This window comes from Numida meleagris, chromosome 5 (assembly GCF_002078875.1).
Source record: "Numida meleagris isolate 19003 breed g44 Domestic line chromosome 5, NumMel1.0, whole genome shotgun sequence".
Classification (NCBI taxonomy): domain Eukaryota; kingdom Metazoa; phylum Chordata; class Aves; order Galliformes; family Numididae; genus Numida; species Numida meleagris.
The window spans coordinates 57,623,575-57,646,956 of record NC_034413.1 but is presented as its reverse complement, the minus strand read 5'-3'; the positions used below and the strand labels follow the sequence as shown (position 1 = coordinate 57,646,956).

Here is a 23,382-nt window from a genome sequence, read left to right as displayed (position 1 = left end):
CACCACCTCCCTGGGCAGCCTGTGCCAGTGCCTCATCACTCCTTTGCAGAACAAATTTCTCCTAATATCTAATCTGATCTAAACACTCAGAATTGCTGCCTTCCCCTTATATTTGCATCACATGCCTGAGCACACCTCCAAAGAGATGAAGCAACATCAAGAAAAAGTTGGGAAAGGAAATCTCATGAATAGCTGCAGGATGGGAAGGCCAAGGGCTCTCCTGCAGATTTTCACATCTGCAAGAAGGGCAAGAAATAAACCCATGAGAACTGGCAAAGAGAATGCTGATGGCAGCTGGGTCAGGTCATGGCAGTTTAGTATGCTCAGTTTTATGTAGGAGTCCTCCCTGCAGGCTATGGGGGCTGCAGAAATGTTTTTCTTAGAAATGATGTAGCCATCCTGTCTATGAAGAATATTTTCCAAATGTGGGTTAAATGTAGGTGACAACACTTCTGCTCTCATATGTCAGAGGAGGCTATGAACTGTTTTTTTCTAACTTGCTGAATCTCATGCATGTTCACCCAGTCTGAAAGTTTCTTGCTTTTAATCTGATGAGGAATAAACCTGTTTTCAAATATAGAACCTTTTCCTTGAGGGAAATCTTCCTTGCCAGGCAGCCCAAGGGTTACAGAAGCTCATTTCTAAAGATACACAAAGTACATGGTCCTTTCTGTGACAGAAAAGACAGAAGTTCATACGCAAAGACAATTTCAGTTCTTTCTTTCCCCAGACTTTTTCCTTGGGCACTGCAACAATTTCCCATTGTCGAAGATTTAAAATCAAGATGGGGTATTTCTTTTCCAGTCCTTGCACAGCTGTTAACCTTCAAGCAGGAATTTCATTGAGTGAACTTATTTCACTGCTATTATAAAAAGGTTCAGACTACACTAGCCCAATAACCTCCCTCAAGCCCTAAATCTTGTCAGAATTCACCTCTTTTCAATGTTAAGGAAATATTGTTTTTTTTATGTCCTAAAATGTGAACTCTCTGGGGCAGGAAAAGCCTCTGCTTTACTTCTTGGTGCTGTGCTTGACATACTGACATCCTCTAAAGGTTACCACCATATTAAAATAAAGAATGGTCTAGAGGCCAGGAGCACCTATAACTTTACTTCTTCCTCTTGTGCAAAGCCTCTCTTTAATTACTTAACTGCTATTTCTCTGCTGATATAATACTTTATTATTACCTACTTTTCTTGAATGCTCATCTGATCCGTCTTAATGTTCTTTTAATATCACTTGGAATGGGATAATAATCAGCTTGTACTTTCCCAGTACCTTTAATCCTGACAAGTCCTAGTGCACTTAACAAGGAGAAAAGGAGAGGGAAAGTGCTTCATTTCCCAGACTGGGCAAGGTCATGCAAGATACCAGACAGACTGGGAGGATCTGATACAACTAGAAGTGCTGGGGTCTTTGGAGGGGTGGGTTTAGCTCATGGCCCTGTACTTACGGAAAATGCAAATAATCCTCTGAGCTTTAGTTCATCGCCTACATGAAATTACCAGGGTAGATGCTGATGTGATGTGGGTGAAGGGTCAGCCGGCTCCCTGCATGCCAATGCTGTATATTGTGTCTTCTTCAGATCCATCCAATAGGCTTTCTTAGCTCTACCAAAGACTGGGAATTGGAGTAAAAACTGGACAGGATCCACCTGGGTAATGACAGGGAATGCTGATGGGAGGGGAGATGCACATGGAAGTTCTCAGGGGAGCCTGTTCTTAAATCAAAGTGTCCATCAAAGCAAACGTTCTTCACATTTTCATTTTGACTCAGCTGAAGTAAGGCAATGTCTGTGCCAGGAAGGTTGGAGAAAAAAAGATCACAGAAACGAAAGCAAGAGACAAGGATCTGAGCAAGTGTTTGTGTGACTTGAAAGAAAGCAACAAACGATCTGGGCATGACCTCAATACATAGCTGGAAAATGGGAGGAAAGAAGCTCAAGCTAAGGGTAGGGTTAATGCCCTGAGTGACAGTGTTTGCACAAGAGAAAGGCAGAAAGAAGATGAACATGGAGGAAAATGCTGCATACAAGAAATCTGAGCTACTTTTACTGATGCTAGAGCATTCGGTAAGTCTGAGAAATACAAGGAGATCTGAGATTGGACTGAAACAAAGAGCTAGCCTTAAGAGTCATAATAGAGGAAGTATCCAACCTGGAGAAAGATGGGAAGGACAAAGAGAAAGGAGGTTTGTGGGACCCCATTAGGGGGGATTGTGGAGGAAATGTGAGCCACCACATCAATGTCAGAGTGATCAGAGAAGCAGGAGAAAAAGGGGAGGCTAGGGCAACGTTTCAGGCAGGACTGGCTGGAGGCCTGGATCTGTCAGGAAAGGTCACATTCAGCCTTGCTGAGAGTATCTTTAGTTGGGGGCAGAGTGCAGACACCTGCAATGAAATGATGGGGATCTCTTCTCCTATCTTGTACGTGGCTATATGTGAGAAGGGACAGTCCCAGCCCTAAGTCTCATCTGAGACAGCCTTAAAGCTGCTCTTCCAGTGCTTTTCTCTCAGCTCTCTCAAAGAATCAAAGCAGAAGAACTTACATTAACAGCATGAAAGATTCAACAGAGGGAATACTTACTACATCTGCAGGCTTATCTGAAAGGGGAAGACTGGTAAAAAAGAAAGATACAACAAAATAGGGCCAAGTACAGCTTCTCCACCAAGGCAGTAATTTCAGCTGCACACATCTAGGATGAAGGAGCACTAACTAGAGAGCAGTTCTGAAGGACGTGGAGATTATACGGGACCATGAGTTGAATAAAATTAATAACCTTTTGCTGCTCTGAAAATAAATAAATAAAAGAATGAAAAAAGAGTATCACTCTGAAATGGCTGGTATCTATTATCTCCTGAAGAGTTCTCAAAATCTTTCTGCACTGCTCGGCATTAACAAAGACTCAACTGGATAACTGTTTCTACTTTAGACAGTGCTTTTAAAGCAGAATATGGACCATCTGGTGAAAATCCAGAGGAGAACACTAAAGGATGATTAGAGTTCTAGAAATTATGTCATTAGAGCAAAGGTAAATTCAGGATTGTTTGGACTACAAAATAACAAGGAGTGTCACGACTTCAGGTGTCACTTCAACTTGTAAAGTCCTCAGAGGATCAATTTTTGCTATATTTACATCCAACTACTGGAAAAGGCTCTCAATTACTTGCTACTTGGAAAAAAAAAAGAAGAAAAAGGCAAAAATAATTTGCTGTCCTCCTAATGGGCAGGGCAAGAAGAACTGGGCTGCAGCAGGAAAGATTCAGGTCAGACATTACATAAAACTTGCTAACAAGAGGGAAGAAGGATCATGAAGTCCTATAACAGGGTGTCTAGGGACAAGTGGAGTCTTCAACCACACTCACCCTCAAGAACTGGTTAGATCAGGCTGTGTTAGATTTTTGGATGGGTGGACTAATTGATCTCTTGAGACCTGTGCACTGCCTACTGCTTGGACAGGATCAGTGCATATCAGTGCATGGTTTAAGTAACAGAAGGTAAATCCCCACAGCAGCAGAGGTTATGATGGTAGCCACAGGAAAAGGCTTCACAGAGGCTGTAGCTACAGCATGCCTACATCAGATGATGGCAGACACCCCCAAATACTCAATGCACTACAAACTTACTTAAAGATGTTTCCAAATCACATGTATTTTGCTTAGGTGATAAATGTAAACACAACATCAACCAATCAATCCTTGTCAGTCCTTGGCTTCCACAGGGAAGAAGAAAACAACATGTGAAACATTTTGTGTTATCACTCTTCTACTCTGTACCATCCTTTCCTTCACTTGCACTCAGGGAAGCAGGTTAAACTGATGTGACTGTTGTGGGTGATGACCTTCTGAGCATCACCAGTGTTTGAGCTACAAACAGAAGGTGCCCAGAGAAGATGATAACATGGACCATAGGAAAACCTATGCAGAGTAGGGCTCCATGGGATGGATAGGACCAAAGTTTGATGTATTTGTTGACTTTGACAAAGAAGAAGAGAAGGAGTTGAAAGAAAACCACCAAAGAGTTTAAACCTATGACAGAAGAAATGGTGTGTGAGAACTTCAGCTTCTGGACCTTGTCATTGGAGACCTGCTTTATCACTTTTCATAGGGGGGCATGGCAACAGCAGATTTATTACCTACAGAAGCTTCCAGGTCTTACTCTTCTTTTCCTCACTGAAGAGAAGGCAACACCCATCACTTTTCACCGCCAACAACCTAATCTGTTCTACTGTAACCACTGATGAAGCAGAAAAGGATAAAGGTCAGCTGTTAAAGGACGGGGGAAGGTAAGTAAGTTTTCAACATCAAGCAATTAATTTTAGGCAAGTAACCCTGATTAACAAAAGAAAAGGAGAAAGATAAAAAGTTAACAAGCTATTCTGTATTATTTGAGCCTGCTTTTCCATGGGGACCATATCATGTTGTTTTATGTGTTTTTTTTCTAGCCTAACAGAGTACATGTTCCTGTTAAATCTTCCTGTTGAAGCTCTGTCCTCCATGGACTTTATGGGTGTCCAACCTTTTGGCTTGCCTGGGCCACACTGAGTGAAGAGCAGTTGTCTTGGGCTTCATATAAAATATATAATATAGTTAATAGTTAATTCCCACAATAGGACATTCATAGTTTTCATCTTCTTCATCCAGCTAGTTTTCATGAAACTTGAAGGAATTCAATGCCTTTAAGATCTCCAATCCCTGCCAAATCTGACTGAAATCAGCCAATGGATGTAGAGGAGAGCTGATGAGCATACAATCTGACAGCTAACACCTTCACATGGCTTTATTACTTCAGTAATCCGCTAATAACAGGGACCGAGTGGCCACAGTTAAGGACCAATCCTGATTATAGTCTATCTTTTTATTTTACTCCAGGCCTAGGAGCGAGGAAAACACAACCCATTTTTCAGTTCAGATTATTTTAATCCAGTCCACATCATTAAATCAGCCCTCTCCACATCTGATATTCTCCTGGGAGCTAAGGTGTAACTGGCTGGGGAGATTGAAATGCCTCTTTAGCCGGAGACTGTTGTGTCCTTACTCTCTCCCAGGCAAAGGGAGGATTTTCGGTGTGGGGCTAGTAATTCTGCTGCTGTCTCTTGCATAAAAATTCACCCTAAAAGCATGAGCCCCGCATATTAAAATAACATGATCCTTGTATGGGAATTGCTAAGTCACAGCCTGAACCAATGATTGAGCACCCGGTAAAAGGACACAGACAGCCCTGGGAGCAAAGGTGAAAGCAAGTCACCTGTGCAACCGGAAGCCTCATTTAAAGGCTGGCTGCCACAGGGGAAGGTTCTCTACCTGGAGATCCCTCCTTTTGGAGTATTTGGTGATCCCTGATCCTGGAATGGGTAAGTAACTCTTTCTTTCTGGATAGTGACCATCACCCTTTTTTGGGTAGTTTAGAACTGGTTATCTACCATCACCCTTCCCTGCAATCCCCAACCAGTCTATTCCTCCCCCTTGGCAATGGATCTCTGCAGGTATGATCTGAAGGGCTGCTGAGCACTTGCAGCTCCTTGGGAAGTGATTCAAGGACACCTTTCATCTAGAAGCTTGGACCAAGGCCTGACCCAGGGAATGTAGATGACGCTGGAAGCCTTGCACAGGCAATCACCTTTCATTGACTTAGAGCCACATGTGCAGTGGACAAATAGGAAATGCAGCATCACAGATGCTATCAATCACGCAGATTCTGGCACAACCATACTTCTGACCTTTGGACTATCCTTGAATGGAAAAACACCAGTGTAGGAAAAAGGCTGCTATGGAGGAGCCCCTTGCTGTGAATGAATATTTGCTTGAAAGACAACCTGAATGCAGTTCAGTTTTGTACAAACAGAGCCCTTCCAGGAGCAAGTGTTGCCTTTGTGGGAATAACAGTGACTCTACAGATGCAAATAATGGAGCTACATGCTTTTGCCTTGCTTGTTCTGTCACTAACTGACATCAGCCACTGTTAATCATTGCTTGAAATGTATATTTAAGAAACAGTGACACAAACACAGACAAGTTCCTTCAGGAAGCCTTTTATATGGGGGAAAGTGAAAGAAAAGAAAAACTGCTCCTCAGGCGAGCTGGTGGCACTGAAGTAAGTGGGTCAGGCATCAGAGTTTCAGCAGGCACAAAAGGTGAACACCCTGTCTCCTGGAGCAATTAAAAGTCAATGGGATTAGTGGCCTTCACTATTATTTATAGAAACCCCGCTGCGTGCACAACATTACTGAAATACAAGGGTCAAGTCCCTGGTACTGGATGCCTACCCTTTTGCTGTTGAAGTTAATGGGAGCTTTGCCAATCAACTCTGTGGCAACAGAGTCTAAATCTAAAATAGATGACATCCTGGGTTCCGTTCAGTTGATAGCTCAAGCAAAGCCTTTGCTGAAGCCAAAAAAGTTCTGCCTGCCCAGTACAGACTTCATCGAGGGACAGGTGAAACAGAAAGACTATCTATAGAAGTGTTGAAAGTCAAAGAAAGGAAAGCAGAGAGGTGGATTGAACGTCACAGGAAGCTTCTTCCTTTCCTTTCTGTTATAAATTGCAGTACACAGATTGAAATCTGATAAGCTGCAACCCAGCATCTCTTAGACTTCAGATTTAGCAGGACTGGCTGTTTTCCAATGAATAATTCTCCTTCCAACACCACATAAATGAATCATGTGGAAACACACCTAGGAAAAGTACTTGGATGGGACGCCTGCACTGTCATTATGTGATTCAACATGTTCGAAAACAGTGTGCTGATGTTCTAGCCAGTTTAGACAGATCTCACCAAACACCTGCATCTCCTTTCCCGAACTTCCCTGCCTTTCCACTTGCTTGTAATGCTACCTGTGTAGTTGCTTCTTATCACACTTGTGCCCCTAATTCAGCCACAAGCTACCTCTTTTTGTCTTACTCTAGGAAGGAGATGCCTGATTCTGCTTTGTCTTACAACATTGTAAATCAGAAATCCAGCATCCTAGTGATTTCCTACACTTCTCCATGCTACTGAGAGACCAGTCTGCAGAGTGGTACCAAGCAGCTAATGATAGCTTTTGGGTATCATTTGGGTAACAGGAGCAAAAGTTTGAGATTTTCGCCTGTTATTTCTGGTGGCACATGCTAAGGACCAGCCATTCAGTGGTACTCAGCATGCATTGCTACTACATGGGACCATCAAGAATGGTATGTTCATCCAAACTGAGGAGCGAGAATGAGACAAATTGCCAGGTGGAGCAGCCCTGGTACAAGGGAAAGGAGTCTCTACACATTTAGGGCCATCTTAGCTCTAGACAGGTCCTGACCACGGCAGGTGCCTGCATTACATTACATTACAGCCACAAGAAATCCAGACATGCATTGGAGAGGCAGATCTCACTGTCTGTGTGCAAGGAGCAGTGAGCCCTGGGGCTATAGACCAGCCCTGTAGTCTGCTCCTCTTCAGTTTTCCTGATCTCAAGATTGATATCAGACCTAAAGAATGTATTGTACTTTCAGATGCATTATCTTTAATTCTGATGACTGTAGACATGATTTGGTATCCACATGGCTTTACGACCATTATTAAATGTAGTTAAGCCTTTGGCTTGTTATGTCCAGCAGCAAGGAACTCCACAGCCCAAGGACATATCACATAGAAATGCGTGTCCTACTATCCATTGTAAGTTGTCTTCCCTTCCAATTTCCTTAAAGGTCTCCATGTTAATGAGCTGGTCTTCTTATAGTCTAGAAGGGACTTTGGTGGGAGTAATCGTCTATTTCCAAGCATTTCCACTGAGTGTTGAGCTACGTCCAAACTAGCAGCCTGCTAGCAAGAGAGTCACAGTCTCTTCCCTCTGATCCTCCTTAGCCAACCTGTCCTATCCACACTGACTATTCAAATCTCCACCTTTACAGTACTCTTCCTCAGAACAGAGAAATAAAGAAACGCAGACAGAAAATGACAGGTAGGAATGCAGATGTATGCACACTCTGACTGAGAATCTCACAAGCAATCCTTGAGACACTGATTTCCAAATGATCTCAGTTTCATCTAAGAATGCTTTTCTATTTATTTTCAGCACAGCGCGCACCAGCTCAGAAATCCGAAATGCTGCTGTACTGCTAACTCCTTGTGACATGAGCAAACACTTTATCTGTGGATGCAGAAGGACTTCTCATCCATGTATTTTCATGCTACTCTCCATGACTTGCTTTCAACTTGGATCCATACCAAGCACTATGAAACATATGTGAAAGCAGAGCTCGTCTTAGTTTCCTTCTCTTGCAGAACATTGTCAAAGATCCAGAAAAGCAGACAAAATTCTGCAAACATGGAGCATTAACTAAAACAGAAGAAAATACTCCAGCATCTTTCTCACTTTCTCCTTCAAGCTTTGCCTTTCAATCTGCGGTTTCAGAACTAGCTGACACAATGATGTAGGACGTTTATTCGGTGAAACCTTTGAAAATGCCAAGTCCCTGAAAGGTAACGCCACCACCAAGTACAGAGTCCAGCCCACTGGCTTTCATGACATTAAGCCCATTTTCAGTACAAGCAGTTGACTCTTTCAAACGCCAGACCCAAGCAGGGCTCTCTCCATGTCCTCAAAGTGGGAGGTGCTATGCTCACCCAGGCACCAAGTCCCCTCATTCTTGTCTGCATTACTGTTTTTCCCCAAGTAACATGCAAGGACTGTAGCAGTTCTACAATAATGAGCTTTACTCCTTCCTACAGTGCTCAGCACATTTCTAAATGAAAGAATCAGTTTACTCATAAGAGCCACAAACAAACATGAGGAGCTTAAGATAGAAGCAATTCAGTAGCCCGCAGTATTATGCTTAGTGGGCAATCATAAATTTAAAGTGAAAATCCCTACAGATTTTGCTTTGCATTAGACATTAAATAAAACTCACTTGCGAAGCCAGATTAGTAAGAAACCTTTTTGGCTGTTGTATACATATAAAAAAATCAAAACAGGATTAAAACATCTTTCGGAGACTCAGTGTCATTTTATCTGGGTAAATAAGCTTAGAGCGCCTAACAGTCAATTTATAATGAAGGTTTTTGTTCTTGGTACTATGATGCAGCCCTGCAAATTTGCCCACAGCTGCAGCAGCTTCAGATGTTTTTGACAGGTAAATAAAACACAATTTATTTCTGCCATTGTTATTAATCTGCACAGTAAAGAACTTGCAATTGCAGTTTCTTTCCAATTGGATACATTTTCATGATGATCTTGGCAAGGGTGGTGTGGAATAATGTGCATTTATGGCATCTATAGCTGCAAGGGTCTGTAGAAGTCTTTGCTCAGCTGTTCAGCTGGAAAACAAATGGGAAATAAATGCTAAATCAGTGACAATCACCTCAGTGAGTAAGAATGTAGAATTCAGGCAGCCTATTTAGTGGTTGGCAACCCTGCCCATGGCAGGGGTTGGTACTAGATCATCTTTAAGGTCCCCTCCAACCTAAACCATTCTGTGATTCTAAGATTCTGTGATTTAGCACTGTTGCAGTTTTATGGGTGTAAGGGCCAAACAAACCAAACTGCAGGTCATGGCATCAGTGCATTGATTCAGTTCTCAGTCACTCTGGACTCATGCCTTATAACTCCTGACTTGGGCCTATATATTGACTTGTGCTCACCAACTGCTGCTAAGGCTTAGCTGGGCTACGGCTTTCAAGACATGCTGGTGAAGAAGAAATTATTTGCAGAATAAGGTACTACTGAAGGGAGACTGGCAGAATCCAGCTGTAAGTGTCTTATTATACTGGTCAGAAACTGTGAGAAGAGAAAAAGAGAAACTATTAAATGCCAGTCACATCTGCTCAGCTTCTCACTCAGGTAAGCTGGCAGATGGTCAGCAAACAGTCCCACTTTTACAATGCAACCTACACAGGCTTTAAGCATGAAAATTAGCATCCAATTATTTTCCAGCATTGATGTTTGCCAAGGAAGCCGGTTACCTCTGTTTTAATTCTGCTTAAGCTCTATTTGCTCACACAGGCATGCCGATCTTGCGGGCACTATGCCTCGTGTACACAGGCAGAGCTGTAAGCCAGAGAAGAGTACTAGAAACGTGGAATAATGCAAATTCCCAGGCAAGGAGCTGCACGGCTTCCAACTTTTAGAAGAGACAAGGAGGAGACAGTCAAGTGGGGAAGACATAAAGCATCTCCAAAAAAGAATGATTTCCCCAACCTTCACCTAAAATCCTATGGTGAAAACTGAGTCTCACGGCTGTCAATCAGCTGCAGAAGCGCTAGAGAAGGCTACAGTCCACTGAGCACCTAGGTCTGATGTGGAGGACCTGGGGGCATTCAGATGAGTTGGTGGCAGGCCCTGCTTCTCCTGAAGATGAATGCAAGCCCATTGGCCCCTCTGTGACCCACCACCACCGACACAGTGGTAGGCACGGTCTCTGTCCAGCACCGTGCATCACGCCCTGGGACTGGCAGGATGTGTGCCTGAGTGTGACCACTCTCGGGTGAGCACTGGCTTTCCATGGCAGAGCACATGGGTCCATGAAGGGGAAAGAAGACATGGAGCAAAACCTGGTTTGCTCAGGATTTTAATGTATGCTCTGTGTGTCACAATCTGTGCCTGTAATAGCAATGGATATCAGCTAAGTTGAACCTTGACTCATGCTTGTGCAAGGATCCCTTATTGTCACAGAGCTACCCTAGAGAATAAAGGTTATCTGCGTAAATGGGCTTGATCACACAAGCGGAGATCTGCATCCTTCCCCGCTGCCTGCAGTTGTGTCTCATTAAGTGCAGATGTTGCTGTGCACGTTATTGTATGGAAGTTACCAGCCTGAAAACACGTGAATTGCTTGTAATTGCCATTAAATAGGGAGAATAATGCCCCAAGGGTGGCACCTTATGTTATAGCGGGGTTGCATTTGTTTCATTCTCCCACTTGATGGAAGGAAGTTTCATTGGCCCAACCTCAGTCTGTACCACAGAGCATTTCAAGGCTGCAGCTTCAGCAGGTACAATTGGAACCAGCAGTTTTTTTTCCTCTAGCAAGTGCAATGGGAGCATGGGAGCTCTGGTAAGGCTGCAGAGCTCTCACTGTGGGCACAGCTGATGAGGTGGGGTTGCCTCCTAGCACGTGTTCATACAGACCCGAGTTGTATTCTTAAAAGCCAGCAGCACATTAAGCACATCCTTCTGCGATCATCACAACCGGGTCCCCATCCTTCGCATTCTTTTTGGCATCATCACAACTGAGTACCCACTCAGGGATGGAGACCTCTATGCTGAGATGCACTGTGACTGTGAGTCCCTGCTGTGCCACACCTGTGTGGCTGTCAGCCTGGGGATGGGCACCTGGAGGCAAAGCTCCTGGGCTGCAGAGGGGCACGGCCCCAACATTTCCATGCAGAACCACAGCTGCGGTTGAGCTGAGCAACATCTGGACTCAACACCTGCCCAGCACCTGGGCTGGGGCCATTCTGGTTAGAGGAGAGCATCCTCACCTCTAGAGCCAACTGGGCTGGGGCCATTCTAGTTAGGGGCGAGCATCCCCATCTCCGCTTCCCCCTGGGGGCAGTTCTGGTTAGGGGAGAGCATCCACACCTCCTTTCCCTCCGGACGAGCCAATGTCCAACCCCACCACCCACCGCCGTGCGCTGCCTCACCTGCTCGGGACCCTGGAAGCAGATCCTGCAGAGCGGGGTGCGGATGCCGCTATCGACGCTGCTTCCCAGCGAGTAGCGATCCTCGGCCTTGCCCTTGCCGAAGTCATCCGAGGAGGTGCTGCTGGGCAGGGAGGCGGGCGGCTCCCCGGCGGGGCTGCCCCACTCCTCGGCTCCCGGGCTGCCCGCTCCGCCGCCCGCCGCCGCCGCCCGCCAGCCGGGCCCGCGCCCCCCGAGCGGAGCGGCGCCGCCGGCCCCCGCCTCTGCGCCGCCGGGCATGGGGAGCGGCGGCGGCGGCGAGGGCGGCGGCGGCGCGGGGGGTCTCCGCAGCAGGAAGACCTTCAGGTCATTGAAGAGCATGCGGCAGCGGCACTTGAGGAGGCCTTGGTTTCGCAACATCTGTCTCGGACGGAGGAGCCCGCAGCAGCAGTAGCAGAAAATGACCGCGCCGGGTGGTATTAACATGTGCCTTTCCTTGACAGGCGGGGATGGGGTGGGAAAGAAAGGGCAGGAGCCGGGCGCCCCGCGGCCGGGGGGCTCTGCTGAGGCCTCAGTGCTGCGGGGGGGCTGCGCTCGCCGGCCGGGAAACGACAAAAGAGGGCGAGAGGGGGGAGATCCCCGGCAGCCCGCTGAAATCTTGCAATATAAAAAAACAACAAACCCACTCTGCTCCTCGGGGGGATTTTTATCCCCCTCCCCCTCGGACGGGGCGGATTCCACAAGTTTGTTTGCAAATCAGCGGGAGGAGGGAAGAAATCTCCCACGCCGCGGGGTCCGGGGGCGCGGGCACGGCGCTGTGCGGCGCTCCGGAGGGAGCCCAGCTCGGCTCCGGGAACTCTAAGCCTGTAAAAAAGAAGGGTCCGCGTCTCCGGTGGGTGTGGGGAAGAGGGAGAATATGGTTCTCTCGACAGTATTTGGCATCTCAAGTAATTTTCCTTTTTTTCTTCTTCTTCTTTTTTTTTTTTTTTTTTCAATTAAAAAATAAAACTCAGTCGCTCGAGACCTGATGTGTACCCGAACAAAATAGCAGCCGGTCTGGCTATCAAAATGCAAAATGGGTAGCTGCTGTTATTATCAAAATTGCCTCTTTAACAAAAAGACCTTCACATTGTTTATGGGAAAACACCCTACGTCTCCAACACTGTACTCCCAGGTGGCGTCAGAATGTACTGTTGCCTTTAAAAGATTTCACTGTAAATATTAAAAGTCCTGAAAGAAATAATTAGCATTCAGTGAGCTTAATCCCAGATGTACTGAGATAAATATATTTATATATATAATATATATAATATATATATTATATATGTTATATGTATTTATATATTCTGACCTTCTCTATTCCAGCAGCTGTTTGGATCACACAAAAAAAAAAAAAAAAAAAAAAATCAGAGCAGAACTGGTGAGGGAAGGCGGCTGTATTATTCCCTAGGCTGTTACCATCCTGAACCAAAAAACCGTCGAAATGAGACCTATTCTTCGCATGTAATTGACCGGAGAAACGTGGATCTTACATGGTCACGTTTCCTTTCCTCCTTTCACAAAACAGGAACGTCATCAAACGCATTGGCAGCTTGTACAGACCATTGTGGATGGTGAGGCGGCTAGGGCTCTCTCAGCAATTGCAGGGACCTCCTTTTGATGCATTGGATGAGGGTGCTTCTTTCTCTTCACCACCATCCCCACCTTCATTTTCCTCCCCTTCTGTCCTCCTCCTCTGACTGTTGTTCTCTCTCATAGGCATTGACATTCAACCATCGCAAGTCTGTCGCACTCTCGCTGGCAGGAAAAAAAAATCGGAGTCGATAATTCTCTTCTTCCTCCTAAAAGGCTCTGATAGAGCACAATGCGCCAGACACGCCGAGCAGCATGGCTTATTTTTCGTGCGGCTCCTGCCGCTTTGGCAACATTGAGCTGGTGCGTGCGTGCGTGTGTGCCGTTCTCCCTCAGCAGCCTCCTCTCTGCGCTCCCATCCGGCTTGCAGTGATGATGTTGCTGTTGCTATCTCCCTTGGATGCAATGGGGAAGGCAGATTGTTTGCAGTGCAAGCGGGGATTTGCAGGAAGGGAGGGGTGTAACGTGGCCGCGCTCTCCTCCCTCCCTCGGCTTTAAAAAAAAAAAAAAAAAAAAAAAAAAAAAGCAGAAGAAGCAAAAAGACGGGGTGGGGTGGGGGGGAGAATCAAAGGGAGGAATGGGGCCCTCCCCAACCTTTGATGCCCCAGGCTGCCGGCTGCCTGCAAGAGCCCACGCCGGGGAAGAAGGGAGGGGGGCGGAGGAAGGGGCTGGGCGGCCGCTGCGGCTTCAGCACCACGAGACGCGGACAGCTCCGCCGAGCGCGGGCGCGGGGAGAGGCGCGGGCACGGCGGCACCGCGCTGCGCGCCCCCGAGGCCGGGCACGCCCGGGACCCCGCAGCGAGCCCTGCGGAAAGGGCGGGCGTGGAGGGAGGCGGGCACGGCGGCGCGGAGGAGCCGGAAGGCAGAGAGGCAGGGCAGAACTGATGAGCGCCGAAGCTCAGCGCTCCGGCATGCTTTCGGGCTGCTTTTCACCTCCCCACCGCCTGCTGCAGGGAGCTACGGAACGGGGAAACTTTCAGGGGCAGGTGGCAGCCATCGAGTGTTTGGTGATTCCTGCTTGTCAGGTTGCTGGGAGGAAGCAGAAATCCCGCTAACAAAAGTTTTTCCCTGGCAGATTAATTAGTTGCAGAGGATTTCATGGTTTAATAGCGATGATAATCAATATTTTTCATTTCACCCCAGCAGCGTTCGTTCGCTGATAGATTTGTTTTGTTTCAGTAGCGCATATTTCAGTAAAAATATGGGTTCCTTGTAGCCCAATAAAGGGTAAATATGACTGAACACTATCGCTTAATTAGAATTAATTAAGATAGAAATTATTGCTGAGGGTAACCAATAGCAGCCAAAGCTCATAGTTTCTTACTCTCTTCAGCCTATTTGAAAATTTTAAGTAGCAGCTACTGCAGTCCATTAGCGTTCCCCAGCAAATGTCAGCAGAGGTGGCTTTCCCCACCTTGTCCTGCTCTGCAAGCCAGACAGCCCCATTCAGCCGCCAAATACAGGGGGCAAAATGAACTCTCCACTGAGGCTTTGTCCTGCTGCTCTGGCTGTTCCAGTTGGCAAAGGTGCTGGTTTGATGTGGACCAAACCCATTAATGGCACAGATGATGTGGAAGCTTCTAGTCTATGAAGTTCTGCTAATGTCAGTGCAGTGTCTCAGCTCAAGGGTCAGAGAGTATCCGCCAGATGGGACACACTTTTTGATGAAACAGAGTAGGGCTTGGGCCTGACATCGCGTCAACACTGTTGAAATTTCAGGATCCTTAATTTGGTTTCTCTGTAGAGTTTCTTCAAGCTCCCACGTGACAGGTGTATAACATCCACCAAAACCCAGGTTGGGTTCTCTAGCTGGTGGGTGCATGGGGTCTTCGTCGGTAGTGACTCAGGAGTTAGAGCTGACAGAGAATCTAATGCCACCCAAAAGTTGTGCTAGGCCCTGGACAATGATTTGAAATGGTCTTTCTTAGAATAAGATGTGATGAATCTATGTTGCTACCTAATTAAAAAGGGAGCAAAACTGATTATTCACTACAGAAAAATGAAACCAGCACATGCAATTAATTTCCAGCAAATAAATTACACATCGAGATGCTGCAATGTTAAAGCATTCATCATTGCAGCTTGCTGTTTCTCAGAAAAGCTGGGCAGATTTGCCATTGTGGATCTCTACAACACATTTAAGGTTTCTCAGAATTTCACGTGTCTAATGAGGTCATTAGAGAAATAATAATGGAAAGAGCATTTTAGGGACTTCCTGAGCATGAGACTGGCTGACTAGAGGCTGTCTAAATGCCCAACCTCCAGCATGGCTTTCCACCCCCTTGCTTTTTATTGCCCTCATCCTATTATTTTGATGTCACCAAAATTTTCAGAATGGTTCCATCAATAACAGAATTGGAGAAAAATATATTGTTGTCATCTTTTGCATGGGTAATGCATCCTTCATCCTTCCCTCCTGGCCATGCCTGGTTTTTCAGAAAGGATGTGCTCACAATAGAGAAGATCTTTATATTATACTCTGGGTTTTAATGTATGGGCTGTGTGCCCAGAGAGTTGAATGGCTGATAAATGTGACAAAATAAATAAAACAAATAATAAATCGGAAGTGCTCCATATGCTTCCCAGAGGTGAGTTGGTACTATTATTCGTCTTTCAGTAAATGGGACAGCAGCCAATGTTTTCACACTTGGATGCCACATTTTGGTCCCTTGATATGGATTGAGGTCCCTTGCTTAAAACATGCACACCAGGAAGAGCTGGCCCAAGCCACGTCAGTGAGATCCTAATGAAAGCAGGGAGTTGTCAGGGGGGTCAATGCAGGCTGCCTAACTTTTCTCCATGGGAAGCAATGTGGAGTAAATAATGGGCAACACCTTCTCCTGTCACAAAAAATCTGTCTCTGGGAGTTTTGGCCCTGTGTCTCTTGAGCCCACCAACAGTTGCAAGGATAACACAGGGAGGAAGCACACTGGAGGCATCAGTGCTGATGTGGACTATCTTTTCTTCCTTGAGTACAGAAAGAGTGAGAAAAAAAACACGGGCGCATGGGCTGAGAGTGGGAAGTGGTTCCTCTTGGTTGGTTCCTCCCAAGTGGTTACATGTTGGCTACTGACTGGGACATCTGAACTCTGCAACATCTGGGAATGAGAAATGATTGTGCTCTGCAGCTTACTGAAGAGGAGTAAGTGAGTTTGGATCAGTGGTGTGAGTTGCACCTCTGGTTCAGGGCACTGCAGAGCACAGAGAAGTATGGTCTAGCCCAGCTTTTGCAAACCTTTAGCTCTCTGTGCTATTGACAGATCTTTCCTTCAGTGAGACCACTCCCATGCTTTTCTTCCTCCATTCAAATAAGGCCAGGATTCTGGCATGATGCTCTCTCTATAACCCTTATTTATTCTTAATAGCAGCAATACCATTAATAATCCATAATATATCTTCATTCTGTGAACTGCACAGGGTAGAGAGATTGGTAAAGGAGACACACACTCAACAAAGCACCCATCCAGGCTGGGCCACAGCACCAGGTCTGCTGCTATCCACACCATGGGCTGTTAAGGGTTAGCTGGCCTCTGCAGAGACCTGGTGCTCTCAGGAAATGCCCAGGCATCTCAGTACACCCTGTATGCAAGTTTGGAACAGTTCCTGTGTCAGGATGGTTTCTAATATCAGGCTGCAGATTGATCTCACAGCAGATATTCCAGCTCCTGTCTTCTAGAGCAGAGTGCGGGCCATTGGCCCTTAGCTGCCACCTCAACAAAGAAGAAAGAAATATTTCTGTTTATGTGCTTCTCCTTACTTCTCTGTGCAAGCTATAACTCAGTGCAGTGGGGTGCAGAAAGGAAGGAAGAGGGTAGCTGGAGCAAGCAGTGATACTTGATCTGCCTATGTGGAAATCTGATATCAAGTCATATTAGAAATTCTTTTTTTCCTGTCTTTTTTTTTTTAAGTTGTCGAGTCAGAGATTTTAAAAAATGGCAGAGACCGCAAGAGGGTAAATACAAGCAGGAAAACTGTGTGGACTGCAGCCTAACAGCTTGAACACAGCATACCAGTCATTGTGCATTAGTATGTGAGAGATAAACAACATAAATGTTGATGGGGACAGCCAGGATGAGAGAGCCAGAAAGCTGCCAGAGAAACATCCCTTTGTGTTTTCCATCTCTCAGAAAGCTAACAGTTACCTAAACCCATTTTCATGCCCACCTACTCGGTCAATAGCTGCACTGCGCTTCCTGCTCCACTTACAGCTCCTTAATGGTGCAGAGGAGCTCTGATTGCTGTGGCGTGGGCCCCAGCCCTTTGGCACACCATTACTTACTTGAATCCAATCCACCGAAGGTTCCTACTGCTCTCTCAGTGATGGGGAGCTGCTCATCAGCTGAGTACCCTCTGATTGCTTGTCACAGCCAGACTTCCCGGTTCTTTTTCCTAAATGGAGATATTAAATAAATCTCAAGTGATGTAATTACCATAACTCAGTTGACGAAGCTTGTGGGCAGACACAGATGGGGACTGGAGGGAGCTCTGTCACATTTTCTTTGTTTTTTCTTTCTTTCTGGGCAGTTGCAAATGTGCCGACAAAAAGGATGCTGCTGCTGGGAAGCAGGGCTCAGCAGGTGGGGGTTTATGCATCCTCCGAGCATCCAGAAATAATCCATGTATTGATTGGAATGATCTTCTCAAAGGAGATCAGAAATAATTTCTGAAGTGCTGTTCCTTGGTATCTCTGCTGCCTTGGGCTGCAGCAAAAAGCATGGTACTCTGCTCTCAGGGAGTCCCTGTGCTATTGCTTTCTCCCCAAGCAGGGACTGAACTTCCATTTCTTCTCTTCCTGAGAGGATCATGGTCTGCCTCTGAGCAGACAAACAGCATTTTTTTTTCCTACTTTCACAGCATATTGCTCTCTACTCTATAAAGAGAAGGAACTGTTGTTGTTTTTATTTAAAAAAAAATCAGGCATGTCCTGCAATAGCAGCCCTAGCAGACAAAGCACAAGCACAACCATACATCTCTTTTGCCTTGGATTTAGGAAGAAATCCAGGTCTTTGTTTTATCTAGCTTTCTCTGCAAGCAGTCTTGAGGCTAGTCATTGTGCACGAGCAGGTGAGAGATTCAACACGAATGTTGATGGGGACAGACCCCATCCTTCCTCCTTTAGGATTTCAAACTGAAACCTGCAAAGCCAGAGCACTACTCTTCAGGACGAGGCAACACCAAGCATGGGGCTTTCCTGTCCTTGAGTCCTAGAGGGAATTTTTTGCCCCCTTGGATGACTGGTCAGAGTTGTGACTTGAACAGAGCAACTGCAATAGGTGGTGCATTTCAGGAGGGATTCAGAAGGCATTTTGACAGATGCTGAGCAGCTTTAACTATCTCGGAATGCACTAATTGTCATGAAATCCCAAACCTAAAAGGACCTGGAATGTAGATACTAAAACAAACAAACAAACAAACAAAACAAAGAGAAACCATATAACTGCAGGTCCCTTGGGTATTTGGGTATTTCCACTGCTCTCCCGAGTCAAGTCAAATTTGTTTCAAGTCTCTAATTGTGTTCTCAGATGCACTGGTTATTTTGGTGACATGGAGCAGTCCTAGAACTGGCTCTCACTTGTCTAACATGAGACTGAGAGAAAATAATGTGGTTTAAAGAGACCATTAGAGGCTGATTGTGAGAGATACACTGTACTCCCCCAGACAAGATGAGCTGAGCATATCTGGCATGTCATCAGATGTTTGCTTAGCTACCGGGATTCACAACTGGACACAGTAACACTGAGAATATTCCCCACAGGATCTTCATGAAGCCTTCTGGAGCTCAAGAAGTATTTGGACAATGCTCTCAGACATAGGATTTGATTTTTGGGTGGTCCTCTGTGGAGCCAGGAGCTGGATTTGATGATCCTCGTGGGTCCCTTCCAACTCAGGATATTCTGTGGTTTTACTGTGGCACAACACTGCAGTATTCAGCTTAAGGACATAGGAGCTGCTTGGCCAGAGAGGCCTCATCTGGGATGCTTCTGCTGATGTCCCAGTTTCCTGCCAAAAAAGGGGAACTGTTTTGCAAAGGAATCGTGCATGGTGACATTGTGCTGGGATGTCCTGGATCTTGTGCTGAGTGAGAGCCCTCCTGAGCTGCAGCTCTGCCTGAGGACACTGAACAGGCAGAACATTAGATGCTTTTTCCCCAGAGTCTTGCAATTCATATCTTAGGATTTAACATCTTAGTCTGACCAGATAACATCCTCAGCTAGAGCAGCTTGTTTCTGGATCAGCAGGCAAATTTATGCACACTGCATAAATACAAGGCAGGCAGTGAAGTCACTTACAAGTCAGATAATCTTATTAGTTTCATCATTAGGAGATGAGTTTCTGGGGGGGCAGAAGAAAATGTCCAGACATGAGGACCATTTTAGGTCTCTCCTAAATGACCATTGCATACCCAGGCTCTCGAGAAGGGAGCAGACACTGGAGTTCAGAGAAAGACACACAGTGGAGAATCTCATAGGAGGACATCCTAGTTTCTCCCAGTGCTAACAAGTACCCACCACACACAGCAGTTTCACATCATTTTCCCAGCAGGAACAGACAGTAGGTTTCCAGATCTGCTTGGAAATGCCAGGTACTAAGTATGGGGCTAACCCACGGGCTGTCGAGATGCTCTCTCCCTTTCCCTCAATATGCTCCAATGCGCATGAGAAATTCTGGCAGGGAAGCTCAGAACTGTCACTAATAACTGTGCGATGGTTCCACTGGCAGGTATCACTCTCCCCAGTGATTTCTCCTCACACCTTTGCACAAAGGACAAGTGCAGTGTCTGTCGATAAAAGTACTGAGGGCTCCATCAGGAAGAGATAAGATAGTGATAAGAGGATCGTGTGGATTTAAAGGCAGGGCTGTCGGAGATGGAGTGCTGCTGGAGATGAAAGCAGGAAGAAATGCAAGAGCAGCACGCGGGGAAAGTTAATGGATTTACACCAGTGAAAACAGGAGTTGATTTTTGACCCTTGCATTTCTGAGGAGGGTCTCTTGACAGTACAACAGCATGGAAACCTTGTTGTGAAAGGAGGGTTATGGCATTGCACATGGCCCAGGCAGAGCATTCTAAAGGGAGCTGGGGCACGGTGGGGACACTGCCTGGGCTGCGGGAGCACATCAGGTGAGAAACTGTTACCTCCAAGTGATGGCCCAGATTTACTACTTCCTAATGGACTTAATGTTAATTAAAGGGAGATTTCAAAACCATATGCATATTCTTGCTGAGATAATTGATTTAGAATAAAGTTTATGTAGTTAAGGAGTTTTATAATTACACTTCATGGCAGGGGGAGCATTTTAGGGATGGTTGCTACCAGAGCACCTCCAAGTAGGTGCTGAGCGCTGGGTCTCCCAGTGGGCTGAACCTGCTGTGCTGGTGAGCTGGAAATCCTCTTTGGTCCTTGGGGTCATGCTATTGATTTCGTTGGCCTCACAGGACTGAGGAATTCACAGTCCCTCAAAAGTGGCTTCTGAGCCAGCGTCTGCATGCAGGCAGCAGTTCCCTGCTGCTGAAGGGACTTTTCCTTCCTAACCAGCTTTAGCTCTGTCTGTTGATGTTTTTTTATCCCTCAGGTCACTGTGGTGATGGGCTGACTCCAATACCAGCCCTTAACACTAATGTTGTTTCTCTGGGACTTCCTCCCAGGCAAACACTTGGTCTCATTCAAGAGGGGGAAAACACAAGCCATAACTCTGTGAAACACTTCCCTGCTTATGTCACCCCATAACTTACATCCCTGCCATCCTGATCATGCGTAAGGACATGAGCAACCATCTGGCCCTGGAAGCACTTAAGCTAGGTGGGAAAGCCTACAGCCCTTTGATTTCTACAGAGAAACTGAGGCACAGAGATGAAAAAGCCCTCATCAGAGTAAGCTGCAAAGTGCTATGTCGGGACCTATTTTCCCTTATGGGAGGGCTCGCCTACGAGAGCAATTTGCACATCTTTGTGTGATATACAAATAAACACACACACAATGCAGATCTGTTTTTCTTCCTTCTCTTTATGGCTGAATAACCATGCAATCTTTGTTACATGGAAGTTTGACTGCTGCTGTTTATTGCCCCCTGGAAACGGGATGTCAGCGGCCCAGGGCTCCTTTGCAGCAACTCGCAAAGGCCTCCCAAGTGGAGAATTACGCCTGTTGGAGGAAATAAACAGCAGGAATGGTAGAGTGACTAAGCACCAAAGATTTGTGTAGAAACTAGCAATGAGAAGGAGGAAAGGATGCCCTGGAGGATAGAGAGTGCCATAGGAAAAATTGTTTCCAGCATGTTCTAAAAGTGAAGGTTTCCACACAGTGGGCAAAACCAAATTTGAATGTCACCCCATGCTTGCACCTGCCTATGGTCTTGGGCAAAGCTCCCTGCCATGCGTGGAGTCCAGGATCCCCAGCAGCCCAGGGGTGACACTGGCATCTCCTCTCCTGCCCTGGAGAACGGATGAGCATTTGAGCCTGCGTGGCCTCACTGGAGTAGCTGGTGGCTATTGTTTCCCTTTCTCCCAGCCATAGCCCTACCTCTGCTTGTGTTCCCTGCACAGGAGTTTTCTCTGGGCACAAAGCTTATTGGAAAACTGGAAAATCACAGCAGCACCAGCCCAGAGTGCTGCTGAAATACATCCACCTCCTTCTGTTCTGGTCTGGGTGCATGGTATCAGGGGAGCTCACAGAGGGAAATATGGTCTCTTCTGTCTGGATCCATCACATGTTGGGACTCTGCTGCTGAGTTCATCCCTCTCCAGCTCTGATGTCCTTTGAGGTGCCATCGTTTTGGTAGACAAAGATCAGAACCATGAACGATCTCAGCAGCAGAAACCTCCCACTTGCTGTCTTTTCTCAGGCTGAGCTGCTCCAGCGGTGGCATTGGCAATATGCACTCTCACAAAATTGCTGTCCCAATGAAATCTCAAGTCCTTATGTGGATAGAAACAAAAAAACAATGTCCCCTCCTTCTTTTTTTTTTTTTCTTCCAGAATCACCCCTTTCCTATGTTTTTATTTTTTGATTCATTTTTATTTTAAGAGATATACATTTTCTAGGTCAGCATTAAGTCCCTTGGTCTTGTGATATTTACATACCAGCGAACATATGCAGAAAGATGAGAGGAGACCAAGTGCAAGCCAGTTCATCCTCCTGACACTTTTATTTATTTCCTTTCCCCATCTGCCACTGCTCAACTGCCTGTGTGTGCATGCATCCCTGCGTGTGTGTGAAGGAGGGAGGGGAAAAGGGGATGTGATCCTGGTAGAGCCACTGAAGATCTCTCCACTTTGAGTTGTAGCTTTCCCCTCTCCTTCCTACCACTCTACTATCAATTGCTGCCCTGGTCATGTTACACTGCTTCCAACACTTTTGCTTTGTGGAAAAATAAACTGATGTATCAAAAAACCAAAGGGTTTTTCGGTGCTGATGCAAGATGCCAAGGTAGTAGTCGCAAAGCTGATGCCATCTGCCAAGCCCAGACTAAATGCCAGTGACAAAGCTGCTGTGCTGCTGAGTGCATGGAGGGTTCCCAAGTGAAAAGCAGCAGTGTCCGCAGCTTGAGGTGAGCTCCCTGGCTGAAAGCAGAGACAGATGCAAGTCGTCTGTGGATCAAGCAGAGAGGGGGACACTTAACATACACTGACTATTAATATTTCATGGTCTTGACGTCTAGCAACCACACTGAGAGGAGAAAGAGGAGTTTCTTCTTCTAGGCTTGCATTTAACCATGCCCTTCCTGCTGAATGTGCCAGCTGAGGCTAATTGTGGCATGCAGTGGAGTCCTTCTTGTACGTTGCCTGGGGTAAAACCCTGTTTTTTTTCGACTAGTCTGTAGCATTTGTAACAATTTCTACAGTTCTCCAACCCAAGATGGGTTTGAACCATCAACTGCAGGCAAATCAAAGTCCAGTAGCTGTTAAGTCTCTCACCTATTAAATCATTCAGATAATCTCCATCTAGAGTATTTGGCTTTTCCAGAAAAGCTGTTTTCTCTTCTAGGAAATAAGCTCCAGGAACTCATGACCCACCAGATATTTGCAAAGTGGCATGCATTCCAGATAGACTTCTTTCATAGCAGTGGCATTAACACATATTGAACTTGTTCCTGGAATGAGCACTGCCTAGGAGTTGTCAATACTTTAATCTGATTTATACGGGCTGTGTTCTCTCTTTCTCCCTTCC

General features: G+C 46.0%; 1 protein-coding gene across 1 annotated transcript in view; it reads right to left on the bottom strand.

Moving 5' to 3' along the window:
• MARCH4 (membrane associated ring-CH-type finger 4) overlaps positions 1-12,070 on the bottom strand; it is an 81,186-nt gene extending 69,116 nt beyond the window's left edge. Inside the window, exon 1 of the mRNA XM_021399100.1 lies at positions 11,609-12,070. Within this exon, the coding sequence (XP_021254775.1) occupies positions 11,609-12,070 (462 nt within the window). The remainder of the gene's footprint in view (positions 1-11,608) is intronic.